The sequence below is a fragment of the Calliopsis andreniformis genome, chromosome 12, assembly GCF_051401765.1.
Source record: "Calliopsis andreniformis isolate RMS-2024a chromosome 12, iyCalAndr_principal, whole genome shotgun sequence".
In the NCBI taxonomy this organism is placed as follows: Eukaryota; Metazoa; Arthropoda; class Insecta; order Hymenoptera; family Andrenidae; genus Calliopsis; species Calliopsis andreniformis.
Window position 1 is genome coordinate 6,707,647 of NC_135073.1, and position 27,237 is coordinate 6,734,883.

A 27,237-nucleotide genomic window follows, 5' to 3' on the forward strand; every position below is an offset into this window, starting at 1 on the left:
ACTGTATTGTATCATATATGTATTACTTTCTTGTTGATTTATTCGCTGCAAGATTTCAAAACCTAATTCCCTTTTGAATCAATGAAACTGGTGCTTAGATAATATTTTTATAAAGAATAATCGAGTCTTATATTGTGGAAAGATATAGGGTGTCTCTCCAGATGTATTCTTTATTTAATCATGGCAAGTGGAATATTTTAAATGAAACAATTTTTTAAATCAGATCTAAGTTTTAATTACTCTTATGAAGATGACTTTTTACTGGATTTTTCAAACTCTCTTCTCAGTTATGCACTTAGTACATTTTTTGTATTCTCGTAAATTTTTGGCACGTATTATTGAATATCATTGAAATTTGTAGAAATAAAGTTAATTAAATAATCGTAACTGGAACTATGAAGAAAAGTATAAGAAAGGACACGACTAATTAAGGTTTAAGTTCTGACTCTTGCAATATTCTTGTAGGTATACAGTCTATAAAAGACCATGAACTATAAACATAAGCATGGGTTGAAAACTGTACAAGTTTTGATAGTGTTACAAGCATTAGATTATTCGTTATTTAATATTTAGACTACTTGGGAAAAGTAACAACTGTACTAAACTTATCTTGATGGAAGCGTTTATTAAAACCAAACATGAGTATAGATATAGTGTCACCAAACAACACAAAGATATCGTACATCGTACCTGTCTTAAAGTTTATGAAACTCGTTCCCACAAAGAATACAAGTAGCGATAAGATTTTAAATACACTTAAAAAATTCGATAATCGTATTAGTATGTAGTGCAATCAGTAATTAATAGATCAAATTTTCACGTTTTCATTATTCGGATTTTCACATTTTCAGTAGAAATTTTATATTTACAATTTAAGTAATGAGGAGACTGTTAGTCATTACAAGAGCTATATTTGCGGTACGCGGTACTTTTGCGCAGCTGATATGCTACTGAAAGACGTTACATCGTGCCAACAATTTTCCAAATTTCTTTGGCATTTGGTTAATAAACGAGACGTTTTATAAAGAGTATTTGCGCATCGTCTCATCTTGCACAAAATTTTGGCCACGAGTGAAACGGTTTCTATGTATTATAGTAGTTTTATGCGATTGAAAGAAGGATCAATTGGTGTAACACTCCCACTTTAATACTTTGAAAAATATAGACAGTATGGGTATTGCAATAAGCTCTGTATATGTGAGACATGTGAAAATATTTAACTAGAGCAATACCCATACAGATCGGTAAATTTATTACTGCTACTGTTATTAATGAATATAAAGGTGTTATGTGAAATGTGTTAATATTTTATAAATAGGTACTTGATGACAATGTTATATCATAGTGTTTAAATATTTTTACCGATCGAAAGTTAAAAATTTACGTGAAATTTATATGTATAAATTTGATACTCTAATCTTTTTGTCAATCAGCACTTAATATTGTACAAATTGTCCTTAATTTTTGTCTAATGCATACAAATTTCGTTTTAAAATAGTTACTGTAGTACCTGTACATATCTATTTAGTCAAATCAACAGACACGTGCATCTTTTACGCACAGTAATGTCAAAATAAATATTAGTAATTTCTGGTTGCCAAAGCGCAATGGTGTAAATATAGTAACATTGGGCAAATAATAAGCAAACTGGATTGCTTTACTATTATTATATATTTTTATAAAATTTACTTTTTTTCAAGAAAATTTTCAAAGAAATAGCCTACGATTAAAATTACTGTATTTGCAGTAAATACATGTTTTGTAAGTTATAGTTACAGTAAGTTAATCTAAGACAAAAATTATATTTTCTACTAATTGGGGCGTTTTATCACACGTATAAAACATTAGCATTCATTAAAGACAATTTATGTTTGTTGTCTTTACTATCTGGCAACCAGTTGATATGGTACTGAATTGATACGCAGTCAAGTGCAATCCATTTTTATCTGATATGCTCGATAAACTGGAACTTTTCCCTTGGGAACAGTTTTTTTCCTCCATTGATCCTTTCTTCCAACGCTCGCGATTTCCTCACAAATTTTGCAATAGTTTAACATTATCGAAAAGCCTAATATAAAGGTCGCGATAGAAGTTTTCTAATTCTGCTTGCGACACGCAAAAATGTGCAACGCCCGCCATGTACTGTCTGACTCGAAATTATAGTTTGACATGCATCCTCGATTTGCGTGTTCCCAGTAAAAGATTCTAAGAATTGTCAACCGGTCGAAAGCGTTATTAATTCTTCCATCTATCGGTGTGCATTTTAGCTTCATCGCGATTACTCATGCGTTGTAAACTTGATGCAATATCGTGCATGTGTCGCGTAGCGCGCTAGTACAAAGGTCACGAATTGCGTCTATTCCTTGCCTATCGAAATGACTTAATCGACTCAACTGTATTCAGTTGAAATAAGAATGCTACTTTGTTTTCGATTGTTATACATGCACAGGATTCATTATTTTCATAATACGTACAGAGTATAGAGCAAATGCGAATAGGTGATATTATGCAATGGTTGTCGTATTTCCTGTTCGAGTTAGTACTATAACACTAATATTCACATAGGTATTGATGAAATATATGTAAGTGTACGTTAATAACTATTAATATTAATTTTAATGCCAATACTAATCTTAATATTAATAATAGATATATTATTAAATTTGGAATATGCATATAATTTGGTGAATATCTATAAAAAAATGCAGTTCTACATGTATTGATACTGTTAAATAATAACTGGAAACAGTATTATGAATTAGTGTTTGTACGTTCTGGATATATTTACTTGCATTTATATCGTATACTGAATATTTGCTATCGATACGTCTCCTGTTTTGTACTGCTTTTTATAGTATCACAAAAAACAAACAGTATACTGAAATGCGTCATAATTTAATCACAGCTGCATACAGTAGGTAGACGGTGCATAAGACGTGATTTTTGCCCTTATAAAATATGTATGTAAGCTGTATATTTATGAATACACTCATACTATATTTAACATCAATGTACACATATCTTCGTAGTTGTAAAATTGTTAAAATACTACATTTTAGTTTTAGTATAATTATATACGTATAATAATAACGTATTATTTCGTTACAAATATTCAATTCGTCTACTTTGATGAAGAAACTGTTTCTGTTCTTATTCATCTTTTGATTGGCAACATTATTATTGGGCATTGCCAAAAATAACATGTTATTCACACAGAAGAATGATAACACCGGATGTTCCTCTGTTTAAGAAAGAAAATGTGGCAATATTCTCAATCACCGATAATAATTACAGCAATAATAATAAATATAGCATAAAATACCCTTCCAAAATGAAATAAGAAACATTATAAATTATAATATAATATCATAGAAATACTCTGATATTAGAATAAAAAATCGAATTAAGGCAATTAAAAAATCAATTTAATAAAACGTAATCAGGAGTCGATACCCTGAAAAGCGTAACGATGAACCCAAAAAATGTTTATCTTATTTGAAGTGGCCAACTGGTCGCTGGAATAAAACGAAGATGTTTAAGATATTTTATCAAGCGTAAAGCTTCATTCGCCGCGTCAAGGAAATAGTGATCCATAAATTTTCATAAATCAGCATGGTTAACGCATGCAAACGATAACCCCTGGCGACCTGGCGTGGTTGAGGAACAAAGGTATATACCTTTCCTGGTCAGCGGTTCGAGTTCCCAGTTCGGTGTCTCCTTGCGCGACTCGCGTTCTCTTCGAATTTAGGTTAGACTTCGCGCGTGTATGATATTCTACGTGGAATTCGCCAAGTTGAATTCGCTTCCGGTGAATCGGCACGAAAGATGGCGCGAAAGAAGAAGAAGCAGCCGCGAATGATCTCCGTATTTGTACCTGATGATGTACGTTCTTGACATTGATCTGTGTGCAAAGTGTTGTTGTTGTTGCAGGATGGTTAATTAAAAAAGATAACTCGCTAGAGATAAATACGTTATACATCAGTGAAATATGAATAATTTGTATTTCATGTCTTGTATTTTTGAATGACAAGTGGACGTTGAGACAACAGTTGGAGCAATGGACGATGTCAGACATTGTACTTGGTTATTTGATTAATGGAATTAGCATTATATTATGATAAATCTATAATCTTTATTTTTACACAAACGATATTTATATATGGATTAATTGGGATTATAATTAAAGAGATTGTAAATAGTACTTACGTTAGTATCTATACCGAAAGTGTTCCATCACGATAACAGTTTCCTGTTTAATTTTTTTCAATGAGTGTGATGAACAAGGATTAATTAATATTATGTTCAAATTATAATTATGTTAATTTGTAATTCTGAAAGTTTATATTATTTGTGTATACAAAGTTAGAAGAGTGTCTGTTCTATATAGAAATATTTTTAAGTTTGATACAAATTTCAGTTACTTACAACGTTCTTTTCTTTTTTTTTGTTTTAGGTACGTACATCCATTTTCACTTATCTCCAAAGCTGATAGCCACCACCTAGATATTGTCAATATTTTAAACTTCTTGTTATGAAAGTTCGCTGATTCTTCAGAAGCTTATTCTTTAGTAAGAGCATGCTTCTAAAATATTTGCAAATAACTTATATTTGCCAACATGTTAGGTAAGTTACTTAACGTACAAGTTTTAGTTTTAAATTCGCTAATTCGGCTTTCTTGTAAATAATAATTAATTGTTGCAATAATTTTTTTAATGGTGTTTATAAAGTTTAATACGAATTTAGCAAAATTAACAATTGAGAGTATAAAATATTGCTGACTACTAGCTTCGTTATTAACTTCTTATTAGCTAAAATATTTCATTTAATTTCATTGATATTAATTCGATTTTTATCACTAAGTCTTTCTAAAGACGATTTCATTTTTGCTATTGGAGAATTTGAAAAGGAATATTTTCGACGTATAGTTTCAGTTCCAAATTCAATACAAGAAAGAATGAATGTAATTTAATTGAAGACATTAATGTTGATTGTTTTCCAACTATGCAAAATTATTTGGAGAAAGTGTTTAAAAAAATCTTTACGAAGGTTACTCAGATTGAAACCAGTCAAAACAGCCATTGCAAAAATAACTACTGTTTGTGCTTTACATCTGTTTCTCCAAGTGCACTGTTCTCGTAACCTTCAGAAATTAAACCCACGCAGTTTCAGTCATAAACTCATATTTCGAGATTTTATTTTCCTTTGTATTTATGCGAACTCTTCGAACACATTGCGTGCTCAAAGTACATATACGTACATGTGTGCAATGTTTCTCGAAATGTCGCTAATTTTTTTGTTTATCTAAAATTCTGCAGAAAAGTATATGAACATTCCAGTGGTGTTTATTTGAAATTTTAGTTATTTTATTATTAAAATTTATTATTATAACTATCCTCTGCTTTTTCTACGTTTACTAACAATTTTCTGTCGATATATAATTATCATTTTGTTTTTAATTATGATAAATGTTTTATTCAAATAATGTACAAAATTTCAATCATCAATTTAGAGCAGTGCTGAAGAAATTTGTTATGGGAAAATCTGTTTTGTCGACGGTACTTCCTGTAACAGAAAACTAGTTCATTTAATCTGTTGGTACAATTGGTATCTCTTTTGCCATTCACTGTTATGATTGCTTTGAAATCGATTGTTGGTAAACAACATTGAATAGAAATTCATAGTTTCCTCACGAATCAGCATTTTGCTTATTTACTTAATTTATACTTTAGTTTTCGAAGTATTAAGCTTGTTTATTTAAATTAATAAGATATTTTAACTATGGTACAAAATATTTACACCTAACTATTTACTTATGAACTAGTGCCACTAATGCATGTACCTAAGTACGTACATTAACAATTGCTATAATTATATTTATCTCTTATCTATCCCTATTAAGCTTAATGTATATAATTGAGAAATAGTAGATAATTATCCCATTTTTAACCTTCGATTAAAAACACATACTTACTTCTATCACGATTAAATAAATTGCACTTTACGAATTTTTAAATTTGAGAAGTACCTGGTAAGAATACTTTATCGATAAAAAACCAACTTTTTTCTCAGAAAAACGTCTCTATGTTAGATGTTCAGTTCAAACTTTGTAAATGTTTATGTTGTCATAAACAGAGCAAATCCACGTGTAGAGTACACGTACGAATCTATACTTCTGGCACGTAATGAAAAATGTATGATTAATTCTAAACGATGTAGAAGTGTAAAGTGTATTCCTTCAGATATTATCTGCAGGTAAAATTAATCCACTTCTGCGACAAGTTAAAATTGTAACCACTTGCAACATGGCATAGATACATGTTACACTTGTGTGCATATCCTTCGTTATATAATAAGTAAATTAACAATTTAGAGTCGCTTAAATTTTGCTTGAAGTCGTTTAATTTATTCTTTTATTTATTCGATGGAAAAATATAAGGAAGCAAATTACTTTGATTTCGAACATCTGGAACCATAAAATTGTTGATTGTAGATATATAAATGTTAAATATTTATACTCTCTGAATTTGTGCTACAAATTTTGAATTATATGATGCTTGTAAAGACATCGTTTGTCAAGTCATGAAACTATCGTTTGTCGACTACACGATGAATGTTTGATACACGCAAGTAAACCCAGGAAATATGTATCTTCTGCAAAAATTACAGTGTTTTCGTTGAACATAGAATTTCATTGTTGAATCGTAAGACGACTGAGACCTTGATCCTACTATGAATCATTTATGTAGATACAAGGTAGTACGTCAATGATATTCCTTGGAAACAGATACATTTTACGGTATTTTTTACATTTGAAAACATGTAAACAGTAATAAATGGGGATTTTCAAAAACATTGGTGGTATCAAAAAATGTTAATTAAAATTGCCAAAAATGAGTTTTATTTCTCGTACGATATTACTTACATATTTATTGAAACTATACTGAGCTGCCAGTACCTACGTGAGTTGATCTTAGAAACGTACTCCTCGCTATGAACTCATCAATCACTTGTATGTTTATAGTGAGATAATACTGCATCTTACAAAATCATATTTTTTCAGAAACGTATGGAGGAGATTTTAAAATATCTTAATTTTTTGAGACCACAGAATAATTTTGCTTTTTAGTATTTTAGTTTTAATTTTTTATTAAGTTCATAATTTTTTAATTGATTAATTTATTTACTCCTCGATGTAACTAGGTTATAGTGATCCCTCATTTATAATTCAATTTTCCTTTCACACTTCACATAGTTATAAAACCATTGGACCAAAAATAGCATATGAACTAACTTATTGTGAAATTGATAAAGTGGGATATTGTGTAATTTTTATCCATTATGTCATCCTTTACAACAGAATCAAATTGATACTGTTTTCGTTTTAAGTGGCGGTCGAGATTTTGTTTAGATAACAGTGTTCGTACATTTATTCTTTGTAAATGTAAGATGTTGGGCATTGGATGAGAGAATATTTAAACGATTCGTTCACTAACATATTTTAAAACAATCATTGAAATTTCTTTTTAGGATCAACATTTTTACTCGCATTTTACATATATATTGACGATACATTTGTGTTTAGTCTAAAATTGATTTCATCTACATAACAATTATTATCACTTAAAAAACTGGTTGATGTTTCGACCTCTAACTTATGCAATATCGCGCAATGTAATGACGAATGAGTAATTTAATTTAGGTAACTTTTTCGAGCGGTTTTCGGAGTAACTTTTGTATTAGATTACCCATTTATATTCGTTTTGAGAGCTGCTATCAGATGGTCAACAGAAAAACGTAGGATGCAATTAAAAAAAAAGAAAAGAAAAGAAACAGAAATGATCTTCATATTTCTTAGGCGATTCCACTTACAAAACAATGGATATAGCCACACGACGAGGCTTTCAGTACCAAATAGTTTTTGTTTGAAAAATTTTTCTATTATTCTTATAGTTTTTAAAATAATCAAAGTGCTAGTTTTTACTGGGATACCCTGTATTTGCACAGAAAATCATCCAGAGAAGCCGTTACATCATATGATCAAGATGCTACATTATTTAATTAGTTAACAGCAAATTTTTAAACACTAAGTACCTATACAAAGTATCTTGTGATATGACATAAGAAGTTTCTTTAGGTAAAAAATAAAATAAATAATTATATACATGAATACCAGCAACGAATGTGATTCGAATAACACATGTATCTATTTTTCTGTCCTTGATCTTGACGCTTGAATAGACAATCATGATCTTAAATGACTGCTTCTTTTTAAATCTTTTGAAACGTGGATTGTAATGATGAAGAAAATGTACAAATTCGTTCTGAAAAAAAGGAAATCTTATCAGTACTTTTCGGATCTCTCTGACCTTCTCATGCGCAGCTTATTCACGTATAGAACTCTTCTTTTTATAGCGTCAATAATTTCATTGGCATTTCATTATCAATATACATGAGCTATATTTATTCAAATGGACATAGATTTGACCTAAGTGCACACAGCTGACAATTTTGTCGGTCTAATTAAAAGCTGAGTACGGACTTAACAATATTTTCTACATCAAATACCTTTTTATCTATTAGATAGAAAGAAAATTGTTGGTTGGTTGAAAATTTTCGGTTGTTTGCTCTGCGCTTAGGCTAATTTATACTTTTACCTTACATATACATATTATTATGTGAAAACAGAACAATTTTATTTTTAACATTTTTTAAACACTATTTTTCTCTGTTTTAAACAAAGCTAAAATTTTATATTGAAATTATGATGTTTTGAAATGCGAGATAAAATAGTTACTATTACTTTTTACAGCATAATTATATTGAATAATTTCTGTTTCTCAGTCTTCCGTATAGGACGAAATGCTTACACACGTTAGCTACTAATTTTTATTCATTTTATTCATTTATCTATTAAAAAATTTAATAAATAAATAATTAGTAGCATTTCCATTACATTTGTTCGAACAGAATTCGGTACCAAGGAAAATTATCTAAATGAAATCATCTCACGGGGCACAACAATAACTAGAAAAATCGTGTTTCTGCAAGTCACTGAATAAAGATTCAATACTTAATGAATTATTTCTAATATAAAATATGTATAATCTATTAATGAGATAGTGAATTAACTTGTCATATGAAAACTCTTCTACATTGCTTAAAATGCGCTATTGAAAATTAAATATAGATAAATGTTGACAGAGAATGAGAAAATATATGGTGTTTGACAACACGTGGGGGAACATTGAAGGGGTGATCGTCTTGCATAGTTACGATGGAGCTCTACGACATTCAACCCAATCAGTGGTTATGATAATTACTGCTTTCTCATGATCTGACCTTTGACATGGGCTTCGCGTTGTCAATGATACCATTTGATTTGTCAAGTTTTAGATGGACGTTATTTATTTTTAAACGGTTGTAATTAAAGAACGATGGCTCAATAACAAATATTTTATTCTTAATTTTTATCATATTTGGATGTCTAGAATCACTTTTTAAATGTTTCCACTATTACAGCCAAGTATCTTGTCTAACATTAGATAGTGTATAGTGCATATTTGCTATAAGCAAAGTGAATTAATTTTTCTTCAACTAGTCTTGAATATGCAATATTAAATATTCTGATGGTTTCTAGTCAAGGCTGAACAAACTTCCTAGTCAAATTGATTAAAAAAATTCATCAAAACAGAATAGATGTATAGAATTGGATAGTATTGTATGTAAACGTATTTAACCTTGGAATACTGTACTATACATTAAGTAGTAAAAATGACGTTAGGATTATTTTGTTTAAACCAAAATTAAAAAAATTGAATTGTTTCCAGTTGAAAAGATATTTAATGTAGAATACAACAAAACCAATATTTTAAAAAGGATAATTAGATTGCAAATTTTTATGTAAATATAACAAAAATATAAAATAAATCTTTAACAATATGTGTAGAATACAATTGCACTTTTTGTATTTATTGGTGATAATATATATTTTGAATTTAAGCCTGTTTCTACATTAAATTGCTACACAGATTTCATTTTCACAAGCTTCCGTATTTGAATGATAAAAGAAAAATATAAATATTATAAGTATTAATATTCCAGGATTAAAGGTCACATTAATAACTAAAAATAAATCATCATTTTTAACATTTCACCACCCCAGCTCACTCTTCTTACCAATCGTGCAGCGTTCTTACATACGCAGAGTGTTTGGCACTTGTTAGGTTTATCAGAAGTCACGGGAAATTTTTTCCCCACTCCGCGATTCTATCCTCTACCGTGTTTAACTCGTGATGATAATTGCCAACTTCTCGTGATGAAACTCCAGACTGCCACAGATTCCTAGTATTACACAAAAACCTATTCTCCATCTTCTGCAATGTCTAATACAATAACCATTACTCTACGAAGGATAACAATAAAATGAAAAGCGATCGTAAATACACAAAAAATTCTACTTAAAACTTCCATCATTCCCAGAAGCCTCACATGGTCAATTGGCGGTGCACATAACAGACAATTATTTAAACAAAGCATGGCGCTTGCAACGTGTACTCGTCCATGCAAGACGAACTCCAGCGAAACTAACGCCTTTTTTTTCCTTGGACTCGTTGCTTTCACTCGTGTCAAAGTCTGAAAACGATATAATCGGCGGTCGATTTGTGACAGGGAGCAGCCATGCCCCAGGCCCGCGGCAAAATTGTTGAAGAACGCGGTAGTGTGGGTAACTCGCGCCTCCGATGCTGCCTGTTCCCCACTGGTCGTTATCTCTTCACACGCACAGAGTAATCTGTCGTAATCGTTGCCTTCGTTCTGCCCGCGTCGTCATCAAAGTCATTCTCCTTGATTATATCGTCGTTGACGACGCCACTTGATCGGTAGCACCGCGAATACGTGAACCGCGCGAATCAACGCCGATTTCAGGCTAACTTTTTCGAAGTGAGAGCAACTCTTTTTTTGTCAGTGATCGTGGCCACTCGGTTCCCAGCGGAGTGTTTGAGTGAGTGAAAACTGAACGCCTCTTGGAATACCACCAGGAATAACGGTGACGTATCGTAACGTGTACTCATCGGCACAGTGTTAATAGCCAACAGGAAGTTTCCTCTGGAGTTATTCCTCGCACGTGGTGCTCGTTTGCTTGGGAATAAAGCCTCTTTGCGGATTACGTGGGAAAATGAGCTTGAAAACGATGTGCAAAGCGGTGAGTCGCAGAAATATCTCGAAATACGAATCTTTGGCTGTCTGTTAGGTTAGTTCGGAGTATTTGTTGGTCAATGGACTATCAGGAAATTCGGTACTTCTCGACCCGTGTTGAAACATTGCGAATGATATTTCATTTTAATTTTAGATGTTTTCTTGGTAATAGTTTTGATCATAATTTCAATTTCGTTAATTTTTTGTATGTAAATATGTTTGCTCTGTTGTTATGAAAGGTTTTAATATTTTAGAGTTGAGATTTTGGAGTCTCGGTAACACATTCGGTGTTTTCTCGCTTCAGTTTTGTCGGAGTTGCTTTACATACCTTCTAATGTATTTATTCATGATATTGTGTGAAGTTATATTTTTAAATTCGAAAGAGGAGACCTATTTTTCTTGGACATAGGCGAATTATAAAGTTTTAATAAATAATTTTAGCTTTCATAGAGAAATTTGTTTTAGAAAGTTAAAGGACGAGGAGCATGTTAGGATGAAAGAGAGAGATATGCATCTCATGCAACTACGGATTTCAATTAAGGATTTCATTATTATTAGTCTTAACAGTATCTAGAAATTGTTTTAATTTACCAGGAAGGTAAATGTTCTCTGTGTATATTTAACGTTTTAGTTAGAGACATATTTATTTTACATGCATAAACTGTTTCCAATTGATATATATGTTTAATAATAATTGAAAAACGTATTGCACTGAAAACAAATATTTTGTAATTAAAAGCTTAAATTCACTCAAGTATTTTGCACAACTAAATAGAAAGAAAATTTGATTTAAATCAACTTTAAAAGATAAAAGAAAGTTTGTCAACTGAAACATAATTTTATTTTTGTTTTAAAATTTATTCGTGAAAAACAGTCACAAAGTAAGAAATCACAAAATTTTATCATTGTGTACTTAATAATGCACCGGTCTAAAATATTAAAAAATTTTTATTTAAAAATTATATTGCAATGACTATTGGCGCCAAGAAGCTATTATAGTCAATATAGGCCTAGAGGTATGTGGCAAAAATTATGTACATAACTGTTTAGTAAGCCCATAAACGTTACTCAGGTTAAGATCCAACGTTCATTACCCTAAGAATGATAAAGATACAGAAAGGACTAATTGAATGGGAATGACCATATTTTGTTTATCTGCATTTCTATAGTTCGATTTTATCTACATATTACTACACTCTGGTTATTTAGCCACTCTTACAAGTTAACTCACATTCTTTACATATAAATCATAATCTTTGAGAGAGTATAGGATTGTACATAATGAGATGTGTATTTCTGAAATTTATCATTATTTGAACGAACAATATAATTCAATTATTTAATTTTTACGCGTAGCAATTGTAAAAAATAGAGGTATTACAAGACAACATATTTTATAATACGTGTAGTTCAAATTTCTACTTCAGATTTTTCCCATTTTTTATTTCAAATTTTGGTTTCCAGATGAAGTTTCAATGATGACTTTATAGTTTTCCATGATTATCTTCCATGACAATCAACAATTTTCATCAGAAAGATCTAATCGATTACATATTTTTCCACCAACGCAGTAATCATCGCGGTGATAAATATATCTTATCTTATAATAAGATAATTTGCCCATTTTCTAGTCTTGATGCTAGTGGCCAGTCACTACATTTAATTGCAAATTCAGTCAGTCAGTTTTTTTGTCGATACAACTCCATGTTTCAGAACACTTTCAGTGTCAATGGTCCATCACAGTTCATTTATTATTGAAATGATTAATGAAAATATATCTTAATAGGCTGTTAAGATTACTTTTTCTGCAATTTTGCTCGTCGAATTTTGTGTCCTTCACCGCTGCTAATACCATTACATAATCACTACCTAAATACGTTATTGTACGATAGAAATCTTTATACCAAGAAATTATGCTAATAATAATCGAAATTTATTCATTCTTCAGTAGCTATGTACTTTATCACTCTTTTTAATCTGCAGATGTAACTAAAATTGTAATTTATTATTGAACACATTACGAATAATATACTTATTATATATTATAATTATAGTAACATTGTTACATACAAATAAATAGGAAAAGGGTGTATGTAATATAATAGATAAAGGGTAAAGTTCAGCACGGACTAACCTTATATTATCTCAAACTTATAGCTCTCAAGTTATTGTTGCTACTGCCGATTACATCTACTGACGCTTGCACGTAAAAGAGTGTAATTTAAAATAAATATTGAAACAAATTGCCACGATTTCCTTGAAAACTCATACTTTCGATGAAAAACCACGTTGATGATCGGTTAGGTCATATATGCTATACAAGATCGTTAGCGTAATTACCTTCGAGATATCGTTATTAAATTATTTGCCCTAGGTGTGCAGTATTTTTTGCTTTTCAACATTGCAATAAAAACCATGCAGTATACCTTAAACACCACTTGTGTCAATTTGAAATAACTTATGTTTTCAATTATTAAAGTTCTTTTTGGTATGAAGCTATATTTTGAGTTTTTCCAAAATTACTGTTATTAATAATAACAGTATATAATAATTTATTATATTTGCAGTACTCAATGATGCTGCTGAGACGTTAGTCAGTTTCTATTTCTTGTGCAAACGGGTGAATTTGTTTGAAGAAGTGTTCACACTCAAAATTCCTAGTCAATGTAAATTTTCTTTAACCTACGTAATGTACAAGTTACTTGTTAATTAGTTAACAAAATTAAAGAAAAGTCAGTGGCAAGATACACTGAAGGAAAATCGTTAGCTATCTGATTTGAGTAAATTTCTATTAGAAACAGCAGTCATTTTCTGGTTCTCATCATTGTTGTTTTTATTCGTATAGAATTTTACGTTATATATTAAAAAATTGTTTGCTACAGAACGGTGTATTTTTATCGTGGATTTAAAGAAAATTTATTTGAAAGGTGTTTATATTTTGCTACAACAGGAGAAACCGCAAAATTCTATTAAATTTTTCCTGTTGAATGCAGAATAAAAGCAAACAGATCCGTATCTGCTTTAATACTTGCATAAATTTACGCACTGTATAACTCTAACTGTAAACATGATTTATTTTTAAAGTTTTGATATAGTACATATGTAATATGAGTTTTATAAGAGACTTATGTTATTGGCTAACATATGTTGCTGATTCTTATTGTCATTTTTCCATGTGTATTTCCTTTTTTATTTTACAAAATAGGTACGTATACAATTTCACTTTCAGTTAAACATTATCATTGACTCATATTTTCCAAGCGTTAATTAGTACGTTTTTTTTAATCTAATATGTTATTAAATTCTTGAGTATCAAATGTTTACTGTCTGATAACAATGACTTTACAGATAAATTATATATTATAACACTTACAAAAGAATTATAATTTTAAGAACAAAAACTTGACAAGAAACGTGAATGTAAGTCTTGAAAATAGTATGTTACCTGCACTTCTAATATAAAGTGTTCATTATACTTTCACTTTCACGTAATCAATTGGAACAAAGCTTATCGAAACAGTAGCGTCAGATATATTATTGCATGTATCCATTTCGTATTATTTTATTTTCAATTTGCTGAGCGCATGTATTTGTAAAATATAATGTATTTGTGCACGTATTTTAATGATAGCCTAAAATAGCAATATTTGAATATAGAGAAAAGTCAAACACCTGTAGGATTTACATTTTTATTTTTTTTCTGAGAATAGACAGCTGAGCAACTGGTCAAACACGTTTTAGATTTCAGATTTCAATCGAAATTCCACGTAAACCTATACGTGAGTTTCGCAATTTCCTATAACATTGTTGTAAAAATCGCCTTCCTGCTAGTAAATTGAAAAATTTGTGTTCATATCTCTTAGATACTTGATTATAGAAAAAAATCGAAAGAGAAAAGATTAAGAACATTGTGTAAGAAAATTGTGTAAGAAAATACAAAAAGTTAACGAATTGAATTCCCAAGAACGAATATAATTACTTTAATTACACCTTACATCTTTTAATACAGTATTCAATGTTTTCTATTTTCCTTTCGTGGATTCTCGATATACATACGACCTTTCTTTCTGTCTCGAATATAAGAAAACTTAATTTAAGTACGTTTGGTGACTCAATAATGGTAATGCATATTTCCATGCTATGTAAAAAAATGGAAAAAGAGCTCATGCTTTTAACACTTTAACTAGTTGATCACATATAAATGACAGTTTTCTTTACATAATTATGAATAATGTTAGTTCACCGTTTGCGTGTAATGGAACAAAAATTTTCAATGAAAATTAGTAAAAGAAAAGCATTACGGAGCGAAGAAACAATTTAGTAAACATCGTTCAACTTAAAGTTAGTATAACTGTGCAAATGTTGGTAATGTCTCGATTTAGTGAATACATATACTGTCATAGCTAAAGTGTTAACGAAGCGTGGAAGAATAATTTAAGCATTCTGTTTAGGGCATTCTGTCAGTAATTTTACACAGAACAATTCGAGGCTGTATGTGCCATTTGTCATAACAGGAAGAATTTAAGCATTCCTTTTATGAAGAAACTTTACATAACATTTGAGATTAAATTGCTAGTGGTTGTTTAGTCTGTTTGTATGTAATAGATAGGCTAGTCTACGTGGGTAGCGTAGTAGTTACTCCATAACGTTATCGTTGCTCGTTTAAAAGCCGTTTAGTATTGATTAAATAAGGTTGTAGTTATATGGTTAACGTATCATAGATAACGCATAGATAGAGCGATCGATATATTTCCATTTATAAGTATTTCGCAATAAAATGTGTACGTCATAGAAATAAGAAAAATTTGTTAAAAGAGGAAAAGAAATAGTTAGTAATTACGGTATCTAGCTGGAGCTCAGCAGTAACTGCGCAGTAGAAGTCTACATCTTGAAATACAGTCAATATTTGTTAAGAAAGAAATATAACATTAAAATTAAGGCAGATGAAAAATAATATGACTACAAAACAATTACCTAAGTGTAAATATTGGTGCATAAAAGGTTAATATTTGAAACAAAAAAAGTGTTTAAATACTATGCTATTAGTTTCCTGTCACTATTAATACATATTTTAGTAAAATCTTTTCTGAATAACTCACATTGTTAGTTTAGCTTAGAAAATATTTGCATATTAAAATAATTGATTTTTATAGGTGAAATCATACTATATCGTTAGCCTGTCTAATACTTTTGATAACACACAAAAGTTATCATTGTCTTATTTCGCAAAACAAAACATTTAATCCAAATGCAATTCTAGAGAATTCGACTAATGGCATATGTAACACCACACCACAATTGCTATTATACATTCATGTTAATGGTCTACTGAATAATTACGTAATCTTGTCGTAGGATAATCTTGTGTTAAGACTACATAATGTTCTAAACATCATTGTTGAGTTTCTTATTACTCATTTTCGCATTTAACGTGGAGGGCAACCTTTAGTTTTTATTTGATTTTCTTGTTGTTTCGTTGGTACTCTCAAATTCCTACTGCTTGCTTGGAAATTTGAAATACATTATAATAAGAAAATTTGATATACTCTGAGATTGAACGAATATTCTTTCAATTCAAAAGACATATATAATATTATTCTTTAAATAAATAATAAAGTAACAGTGTGAAAATTAAAAGTTACGTGTTAATATTAATATTTTCGTAACAGTAATATCTGTATAAATCATATTACAATTTATAATACAAACGCTTAAAGTTTACACATTGCACTTAATTTTTCACTATGCTTTAGTATCTTGATTTTATAACTTGATTTACTTTTTCGCGTTTATAGTTTTACGCGTTTAGTGGCTGTAACGTTAATGACTCACTTACTGAGCAACAGTTTTTGGCGATGAAGTAATTGTGTACATAGTGTTCACAGTATTAAGGATCTGGCTCCACAAATTTGTCTCTTTCGAAATTCTTTTTATGAGACATAATAAATCTTTAAGTTGTTTTTCATAAAGTATTATGATATTTCGTTTCTTAGCGATACATTAGTTCCTTTTCAACTTCGACTTCATCATTATCTACTTGTCGATTTTCACATAAAGTAATCGATAATAATTAACTAATTTTTATTTAACACTTTGACTTTTAAATACTTTATTTTACAACTGCAGTCTAAGGTCAAAATTGTTAATTCCTATTAATTAGTTCCACTTGAGTAAGTCTATATATCGAGCTTCAACCAGGTCAGATTAATAGAAAACGTTAGCTCCTATTTTTACATGCCATTGATTCTCAGAAATCCATCGGCTAGGTACTATCCTTTCGAGTTAGATTTCTCGCAAAAGCTTCTCAGCTAGTTTGATGAGTAACTTTAAGACAACGTTTCTGTTGGATAATAATTGGCAAGGGTGACGTAATCAACTGATTGGAACTACATGTAGAATATAGAGTATTTTGTTTTATTTGAACGCCAAATTTCTATATTTCTGATAAGATAAAAAAATAATCTTTCAAAAAGTTGCATCATTTCGGTACGATGTTTAAGCGTATGTAATAAGTGTTCAATAAAAAGGATTTTCTGTTACTACCTTTTTTATGAAATAACAACAATATCGGAATTTTCGTAAAATAAAATTATGCTTTTATATGTAAAATGCTGTAACAAATCTCTGTGAAGTGAAATGATTCTTTATAACATGACATATATAAATAATCTTGAGTAGGAAAAGTCAGTGTCCAAGTGTTTCCTAATTTATGTCTAATGCTAACACACATTATAATCTTAATTCGGTTTGAATTTACTTTAAATGTTTTTTAATTTTTCTTGCAAGTTGATTCTACTCAAGACTTTTCTTTCTTTTCTTACATGCATCATAAGCTAAGAATATTTGTATCCTTTATAATATAATTTAAAGAAATCAAAAATAATTTGTTCCAAAATAATGCAAAAGATTAAATGGATTTATCACTTTTTGCAACGTCGATAAAGCTTAAAAGTTACTCATGTTTAAGAAAATTTCTAAATTATTATCTTCTAATTCTAGTTCACAATCATTTATTGTACTATTCCATTTTTTTTATACATGTATATTTAAGCAATGTTCAAGATGATTATGTTACCATTTAGTAAAAATTAATTGTAATTTGTTTAATTTTGTAATATGCTAATGACTCTGATAATTATTCTAAAATTTCGCGGTATAAATAATAAACTATATACTTATGTCACATGTGCACATTATGAACTGTCGGTACATTCCAAAAGGGTTCTCTAAGGTGAACTACACGACTAAACTTACCATTTGCTGGAATTTCGTACTTACTGCGTCGATATCCAGTGTTCTGGTTGCTCCAGTAGGTGGCGATGATGGCAAATATGGTCTCGCGCGTTTATATGTTCAATTTAAAAAAGTTGAATTGACGATAAGGCTTATAAATTATAATCGAAGTACAGAAGAAACGTCGTATAAAACACCAAGTTTTTTAATAATCAGTACTACGATCTTTGCATTTAAGAACTGTGGTTCTTGAAATCATGTACAGTCTAACTATGCAAGTCAATGGAATCTTCAGATTTGAATCTATGTATACTCTCGATTTCTATATTAAAAAATGTACTTGGAATATTTTGGAGAAGTCACTGAAATAAATGAAAAGAATCTTAAAATTTTTTAAACTTAGTACTTCTAAAGTACTTCAAATCCTGTCTAATTTTCTAGTCGATCAAATTTCTCTGAGAGATCTATAATTTTTAATATTTTAATCATGCATCAGACATCTATGAGGAGATGTGGAAATCTATAGGGTGTAGAAACATATCAAATATTTAGATTCTTCAACATTCAAAAGTGATCTAACTAGGAAAGTATATTTATCAAAATATACTCTACACTAAACTACTTTATGGTTTTAATTCGGAAATCACGATTCTTAAGTTGTGTCACTTTTGATTCAAAGTTTTGAAGCTAGTGTGAAATGTGAAGATAAATTGAAAAGACCGAGATTATAAAACTATCAATTGTCATTATTTAGCATTTCTTAGTGTTCGTATTTTGTTATCTATTAATATTGTAATGTAATAATGGGAAACGTATAACATTATCTTCATTAAAAAATTAGAAAGATTTTATTTCATAAATTAGCATAAAATTTTGAACCAAAAAATGTAGTTATTCAACATCATAAAGACCCAAAACGGTCATAAAATCAAAAGTTAGTTTAACGACATATCAAAACAATTAAAAAGTTCATTTTTTTGTAACATTGAATACTAGTTTTTATTTCGTTTATCAATTTCCTTGTCTTTCTCTATATTTGTACACAGAACAGTTATTTTCATTTCTGCAACAAGTTTTACAGTCAATTCTAGAAATTAATCACTGTACTACTTTTTACTCTCCCTTTAAAAGCAAATATAAATAAATAAAATAGTGTACGTTGAATTGCGAGCACGTGATGATTAATCAAGTGGAGTTATATGAATATTGAAACACTTTTAACACGAGAAAAAATTTCTTCCATAGTTTGAATTTATTTTTATACGAAAAGGTGAATTTTCTTTACTTGTATCGAGACTTACCTTATGCGTGTTCAACATCGATTGTACCAAGATTAAAACTAAACGTATAATCAAAATCGTTCCCCGTAGAAGTCAGCTTCAGTTTGACAAATTGTGGTAGCTTTGAGATAACAGTCAAGATAAACGCCTCGATGTAGTAAAGGTGGTCTCGGATCAGGTTGTTGTCAATGTGTCAGGCCTCGTTCTCTAGAATGACTCAAAACAGTATGTTAGCAGAACTCATACATCATCGACAGTCGTTCACGATACTTTATTTGTATTAATCCTTATTCCTCGTCTGTTTTGATAAACCTTGATGGATTCAAGTAACAAAAGATTGTACTATGTAAATTTAGAACATTATCAAATATTGAAACTGAAAATATAATTTTAAAAATAGTGAAAACATTGACTATCAAAAATTATTTATCAATTGCTTAAGTTTTTAAAAATACCTGATTTATTAAAATTCGTCAAGTATATGGAAATTTAAATAACACGCCCTAGAAAGTAATCTTATCTCTAAAAATTGATTTCAATTAAATTTTTAATTATTGGCATCATTAAAACGCTCTAAAATACAAAAGAAAATAAAAATTTTAAGTAATAAATTAAGAACATGTCTGAACGAACTTTGTCTCGTAGAAAAGAAATCTTAATGTTTCTCTATTTTCACAATATTTTCAGTCTACATACCATCTTAAGAAATAAATCTACCTCACTTCCAGACAAATCTAGAAATACATCCAAGTCGATCAATTTTAAATCACAATAAGCTAATTAATGCCAAAGAAAATGTAATAATTCACTGGGCCCCAAAAATGATTTTTATTACAATGTGGATCCAAATGATTGCAGGCCAGTCTACAATTCTAGGTTTAGTCCAAACTTGTATGGATCGTGTTAGCCGATTAGTAAATGTATATTTGTGAGGCTTGTCACCGGACAATTAATTATTTTCCATGGGGTGTGCCTAAAGATTTTAAAGTGACTGAAAAATGATGGTTATGATGGACCACCTTTGGCGGTTCACGAGGAATTCCTGTACGATTACCATAAACACCTTTGCCACCCTCTATCGCGAACAAAGTAGGTAGAATAGTTTCGCGTCCTTTCTCAAGGGCTGAAGAAATGTTACGGCAGTGACTAATGATACTTTGAAGGAAGACGATTACAAGAAAGCGCGACAGAAAAAGTTTGGAGCAAGTCAAGGAAGTACCACTCCCACTTGTAATTCGGGGTTCTTTCTTTTTTTATTCAAATCTCTGCGTATACACCAATCTACGAAAAGCATTAAAGAATAAAACTAGGATTAAAGAATGATTAAGTGCATAGAAACTTGTTTAATTTCGCTAATAAAGAACGACTAATATAATATTTCCAAAATGAGTCTGTTTTTCGTATCAAATAGAATTTATAAACTAGTTTGTCAATGAAACTCTCAATTAAAATGGAAGTGTTTCACTTAGAATCATTTTTTAAACATTACTTCACTATTTTTTTTCTAATTTATAAAAGTAAAGAAGTTTATACCAAAGTCGAATACACATTAGTTGCCTATCTACTTATATGTTCGTAAAATTTGTTCTCATGAAAAAGGTCACTAATAAAACTCTATAGATACACTTTAAAAATTTCCAACATTATAGATTATACAATATCTACCTAATTTTGACAATAATACAGTTATTGAATTATTTTACAGTTAAGACAGGAAGTTATTAAATTCAATAGTAAGGAAATAACAACAAGATGTAGTATCGCAAAATATACATTTTTATTTCTAAAAAAGAGTTACCTTCATAGGGTGCAGCGATTTATAACTATTAACAGCGAGATAAAGCGCCTATCTTGTAATTTTCTGTCAAAATTGTCAAAATTGTCAAAAAACACTTTGCTGCATATATTCTCCTTAATCTTCTTTTGCCTTAAAGTACAGTTCGTTTTTACACTCCGTCACGTGCGTCCATGAAAAATCCTAAGTACTTGGCAAGCTCTAACTCATTAGCGGTAAAGAAACCATGAGTGCTCGGTAATTATGGTGACGGCAATAAAGACAGTAACATCGCAAATCGTGGTTTGTCGGTGTACAATAATGCACGCGTTATACGTCGGAGATGTTATCGGTAGGCCAGTGTCTCTTTCTGTCAATCGGCCGTCCATCCGAGTCCTTCGTGCTGCCGACCTATCGAACTCTCGAGTGGACTCCGCGATTCTTGCCTTAACCTTTCCGCCGTCAGCCATATCCGGTTCGTTAACATTTTTTTAATCGGCGAACGTGAGCTCGAAACTCGACAAGGTGTTCACCTCAACCGTTGCCACGGCGATCGCAGTTGATTCGTATCGGATGCGTTTACAGTCCTTTATAACCGGTGAATTCAAAGGGACGCTGTCTTCATTTGTCAACCGCCTCCTCGGCCCTTCTTGCTATGCCTTCTATCTATTCTACGATAAGAAAGGACCGTCATCCTGCCGAGACTCTGTCCATCTTCGTTCCTCTTCTCTCGCATATCTGCGGTGTATGATGGACACCTGAAACGTAATATTGTTGTAGTTCGAATCGTTTGAAGCGGTGAGGAGAAGAACAGTATTCCAGAAACGAAATTTTGAGATATTGGGTCCTGAAGTTTAGTTCTGTATGTTTTACGTATCTGGACTCTAGAGCCAGAGTGTACTAAGTTCGTTTGGTTACTGTGTGTGACTTAATACACTTTAATTGTGGTGTACAGATATAGTTTCGAGATTGTTTGAAAATGGCTCGTTTTATACTTGTAGTGTTCTTCGAGTGACCGATTCATTTGTAGAAGAGGGAAAGAAATGAAGCAGATAAAATTGAAGAGTCCAGTGGGAAGGAGACATATGCCAAGATATTATAGAAAAACGAGTTTTGAGAAACAGAAGTTTCTTAAGAAATTTGATACTAAATTGTTAATTTAATTGGTACTTAGAGCAGATACTGAATAGCAGTTACTGGCAAATTTTGGATTCAGAGTTCGTTTTATTTAGTACACTCTTTTAGATCCTACCGTGTCAGTGAATACTATAACGCTGTGTTTCAACACTTTTACTTGTTTTAACTTGCCTTTAATGCTCAAATTCTTTTCTCTCTTTTTCATTTTAATTACATCCCAATGATTAAATAAATTAAGCATAGATATACCTACATTGCAGATAGTCCACGCAACTGGAACAAGTAGTACACACTCTTTTTTGAGTGCAATTAAAAACAAAAGTTACAGCAAATCAATCAGTAACTTAAAGAGGACTATATTTTCAGGACCGTGTCTTTTATCACAATTTATTACAATATAAATCCATTAAATAGCTACATAATTTATATTTGAATGGAAACATATACTTTTTACATAATTAATCTGTGCAAATAAATAGTACTTCATCAATAAAGGATCATAGACCAAACTTAGAATAAAGAAATACAGCATTAGAGTAAAATAAATTACTAGTTCTCGAGATATTTTATATTTCGCCTATTCCTTTATGTCTTCCCAACTATTTATAACTGTTATCTAAGTTTTTACATAATTTAATCTCTGGTTCCTAGTTCTGGTTACATAAACTAGCCCGTGTATTGCACACTTGTTTACCCCTAACATAATACAGGATCAGATAAACAAAATCGTGAACTTAGGGATGAAAATTCCAGAAGCGTTTCCCCGAGGATTTCACCTAGGCTTGTCCAATTTCTTCTTTGAATAAATAACTCCATAGAGACAGATTCGAAATTTAACGGGCAGTCTCGGTCCAATCAAACGATTTCGTTCTCCTGCCATGCGAAATGTCCCTGGAAATATTTTGACATCGAGCAAGATCCCCGTGTGATCGATGCACGTTCCCTGGAGATTACATCGTGAATTGCAGTTTCCTCGCGGCGACTGCATAGACAGCGGTTCTGCCTTTGATTCTCATAGGAGCGCGGTTCGCGACGAATCAAAGCACCGCTAACATCTGCTCCTCTGTACAGTTCCTAAGATTTTCTGGTGAGACTTTCCACGATCACGGAAAGCGATAAGCGGTCACGCGTGTAACAATTGGCGTTATCGTTCGATCTGAACGATATTTGAGTACATAGTGGCTAATTGTGTGCCGTTGCATTTTTAAATTATGGGAGAGACAAAGGATGTTGGAATAGGTAAAAAATTGCTGGATCGTGGTACCCGAGAAAATTAGTGAGAAATGAGAAACCAGGCCAGGAGCTAGTTCCTGCAAAGTGGAATCACTTGGCAATAAAATATCACACATCGACTTTTATGCAGGATTTTATGAATGTCAGAAATCTTTAAATACACTTTAATTTCGATCACGAAAAATTTTTCAGCAAACTGAAGTCATTTGGGGTTTTACAATTTTTTATCGAAAAAGTGTCTTCATTTTCCTGGAAATTCAACTTATTGTTAGAAATGTGAAAACAGAAGATTCGCTCTTTAAAGTGATTTCAGAAAAGTTGTGCGACTTCTCTTTACGAAGTTACAGTAATTCAAAGATTCACAGTGTTTTGGTTTAGTGTTCGAATGCTTCGTGAGCCCCTGTATATGTATATGATGTTATCAACAAAGTGATTAAATCATTTGCTACCATCTGACATAGAATTACAGTGTTTCTCGCATCGAACCAATGTTTACGTAAGATAGATAATTTTGTATTTTGTATTGATAACACATAAACATAATAACGCAAATTACCTCCTACTTAATTTTTTTAGATCATTGAGCCTAAATAGTCATTTATATTTTATTGCATCAAGATTGCTGTATTCTGTTAATGTACTCAACTAAGTTAAATGTTCAACGATAGTGATTCTTTAAAAATAGAAAAATAAAATTCTGTGGAATCTTATTCCATAAACGATATTCAGACATGGGAATAAAGGACATTATTTATAAAAGGAAGCTTAAAACTCAATTTAAAAGAGATTGATTTTTGAAATGAGGAAAATTGATGTTTCAAATAGAAATAGTACCGAACGTTGAAAGACTACTATCATTAATTGCAATTCATACACAACTTTCAAGGCACTTACTGCAGTAGCCGTATTGTCATATTTGACAGCATAATATCAGTCATTATCGTCTAGCTAAGTTTGCTGATAAAATTTTAGTTGCACTGTATCATAATCACTATTTCTCTCAATATACTTAGTTCTAGAGTAGCAGATACCATGCTATCAAATGCAATTATACGACTATTACCATTAACAATTATATACAGAAAAACAATATTCTCTATAATCCTCATTTAAGGGGCAAAAGGTTAAGTGGAGCATTTTTATATCTGTCTTCTGATAGTGGCAATTAGACGATTACAGTTTTTGCTCACGTAAGGGTACGCCATCGTATGCCAAATTAATATTGTGTGACTGATGTGAATTGAGGAGATAATTCTCATGATACTTCACGGACAAGGTTTAATTACAAGTTGATTATGCGAGATACAGTGTGCTTCTCGTGATGCTCCTTGAATGAAGAGTTTTCCTTCCAAATAGTAGATGCATATACTCTATAAAATGTTGTTAAAGAGACTTTGTAACTGTCTTCTGATGTTTTTGAAGTGATATCTTTGTTGCGTTTTGAGAAATTGTAACTTTGAGCCTTTGAGGGAGCATTGTTACATGGAATGTTGTGCTAGATGTATTAGAAAAATTAATTTTCTACTGATGATTTTTGTAGATGATTTGACAAGATTAAAATGGAAAAAATTTAGTTATTACCGTAAAAACATTTGATTACCAACTAAGCAATTCTTTTGTTAGATGTTTCAATAGTCAGATGTTTCATAAATTGATATTGCAATTGTCTTGTTTTTCTGGTAACATAGGATGACTTCAAAAAATCTTGTTCTCCATATTATTTATACTCATCTTAAAAAGCATTAGCAGAAAGTATAAAAATGTTCCGTTTAAGAGATTGAAAAGAAAGCTACAAACAATTTCCACATTTCTAACACCATTTTATCTACTTAAGAAAAAGTTCTCATATTCTCACATAGTACCTTTTTTACAATTTACTATAGCAAATTTGTCTTCCTTTCAAACTAACAAAAATATTCAAGATAACAGTCAAAAGACTACTCTTCATAGAAAATCATCTTCTAGAATGCACTCGAACAAAACAGATATTCAAGAAAGGACATTTTTATTATTTTCGCTTTCGCTATCATAAAATACTAAAACTGGTGTTCTATATAATATGATCACACATACGTGAATCCAGTTAGTCTACATAATTAATGCTTATGAAAGTATTGCTGAGGGGTAGCCAGTGTGGTTAGTTGGGCTAGGCTGACAGTCCAGGACCTTATTTGCACTAATGGTAGCCATAACGGAGCAAAGGCGTCCATCGTGAAATCACTGGCGCAAAGACCGGTTTCCTTCCGCGCGTAATTACAAGCTTCGAACCAATCGCGCGTTATTTAAAAAAATGCCCCCTCCGCCCCTGGATCAGCGGATCCTGTCGTTTTAATCAAAGACAAGACATTTTTGCGCGATATTCGCGGGAACTCGCGCAAGATATTAATTATGAACGATCGTTAGGGAACGTCGACGGTTGGTGTCGGAAAAACAGCGTAGTGGGTATACAGAAAATCGAAAGAACGAAACTTCCTGCACGATTGATAAAAGTAACATACTGGCTTGACTAGTTTCTGGAGCGTACGCGAAAGAAAAGGGTTTCTGGATTGGTTAACGATCGGTTAACTTGAGAAGAAAGTCAATCTACTTCAAATCTGAAATAAAATCACGATAATGGACTGAGAAATGATTGAGGATGTATATCGAGGAATTTCATAGTTGTAAATGTTCAAAAATTAATGTGCAATACATTTTAGTCGGTAAAATGCACCAAGTAAAACTCTGTAGTATAGTTTTGACTACAAATCTCATCTCAGACGATTATATAAGGTTTACAAATACCGATGAGAATAATATTTAACACGATGTAGTATAAATAAGAAAACATATATCTTCTATGTATTATCCAATAATATGAAAGTATCCCAATACCTGTGCACGGTTGTGTCCATATTTCTACTCATCAAATTCATGAAAAAAGGGCTAATCCATAAGGTAGTCGAAACTTTCATTTTTTACAGTATCCCCCGTAAGCCAGGGTTCACGCGATATTTTCCTGCGCAGCTATTCGCTCTGACATGTACCGAGCGCTGTTTCACCAGCGCGTGCGATAACGCCGCGAAACGCTGTTCGTTAATTCCTCCAACGAGATTTATAATTTCGAGCCAAGCCGCTGCCCTCTCTTTCTTCCGTACTGCTCGCCGAGGCTTTCTTATTTCGTCTACGGGCAACGTGCTCGGCCGAATAAAATGCGGTGAATACATAATACATGGGCTTGGCAGTACGCCTCTGATATCGCGGCGCAGGGGTTGAGAAGAGCGAGAGATCGACTGGGGGATAGAGGAAGAGGGAGAGAGAGAGAGTTACGCCCCTGTTGGGGTGAACGATCGTGACGGCACCGTCGGCGTTCCCTTTGTACACGCACCGCCCCTGACTGAGTGCCTCCGA

The 27,237-nt window shown here is 31.3% G+C and overlaps 1 protein-coding gene across 3 annotated transcripts in view; it reads left to right on the forward strand.

Moving 5' to 3' along the window:
• Cnc (NFE2 like bZIP transcription factor cap-n-collar) overlaps positions 1–27,237 on the forward strand; it is a 139,143-nt gene that overhangs the window by 6,774 nt on the left and 105,132 nt on the right. The window contains exon 1 of one of the 3 annotated variants that reach the window (XM_076389780.1): positions 3,799–3,882. The exons of 1 other annotated variant lie outside the window; for it this stretch is intronic. In XM_076389780.1, the coding sequence (XP_076245895.1) occupies positions 3,826–3,882 (57 nt within the window). In that variant the 5' untranslated portion in view covers positions 3,799–3,825. Of the gene's footprint in view, positions 1–3,798; positions 3,883–10,966; positions 11,201–27,237 lie in introns of those variants that run through there. One more of the 3 variants, XM_076389781.1, reaches the window with a different exon arrangement.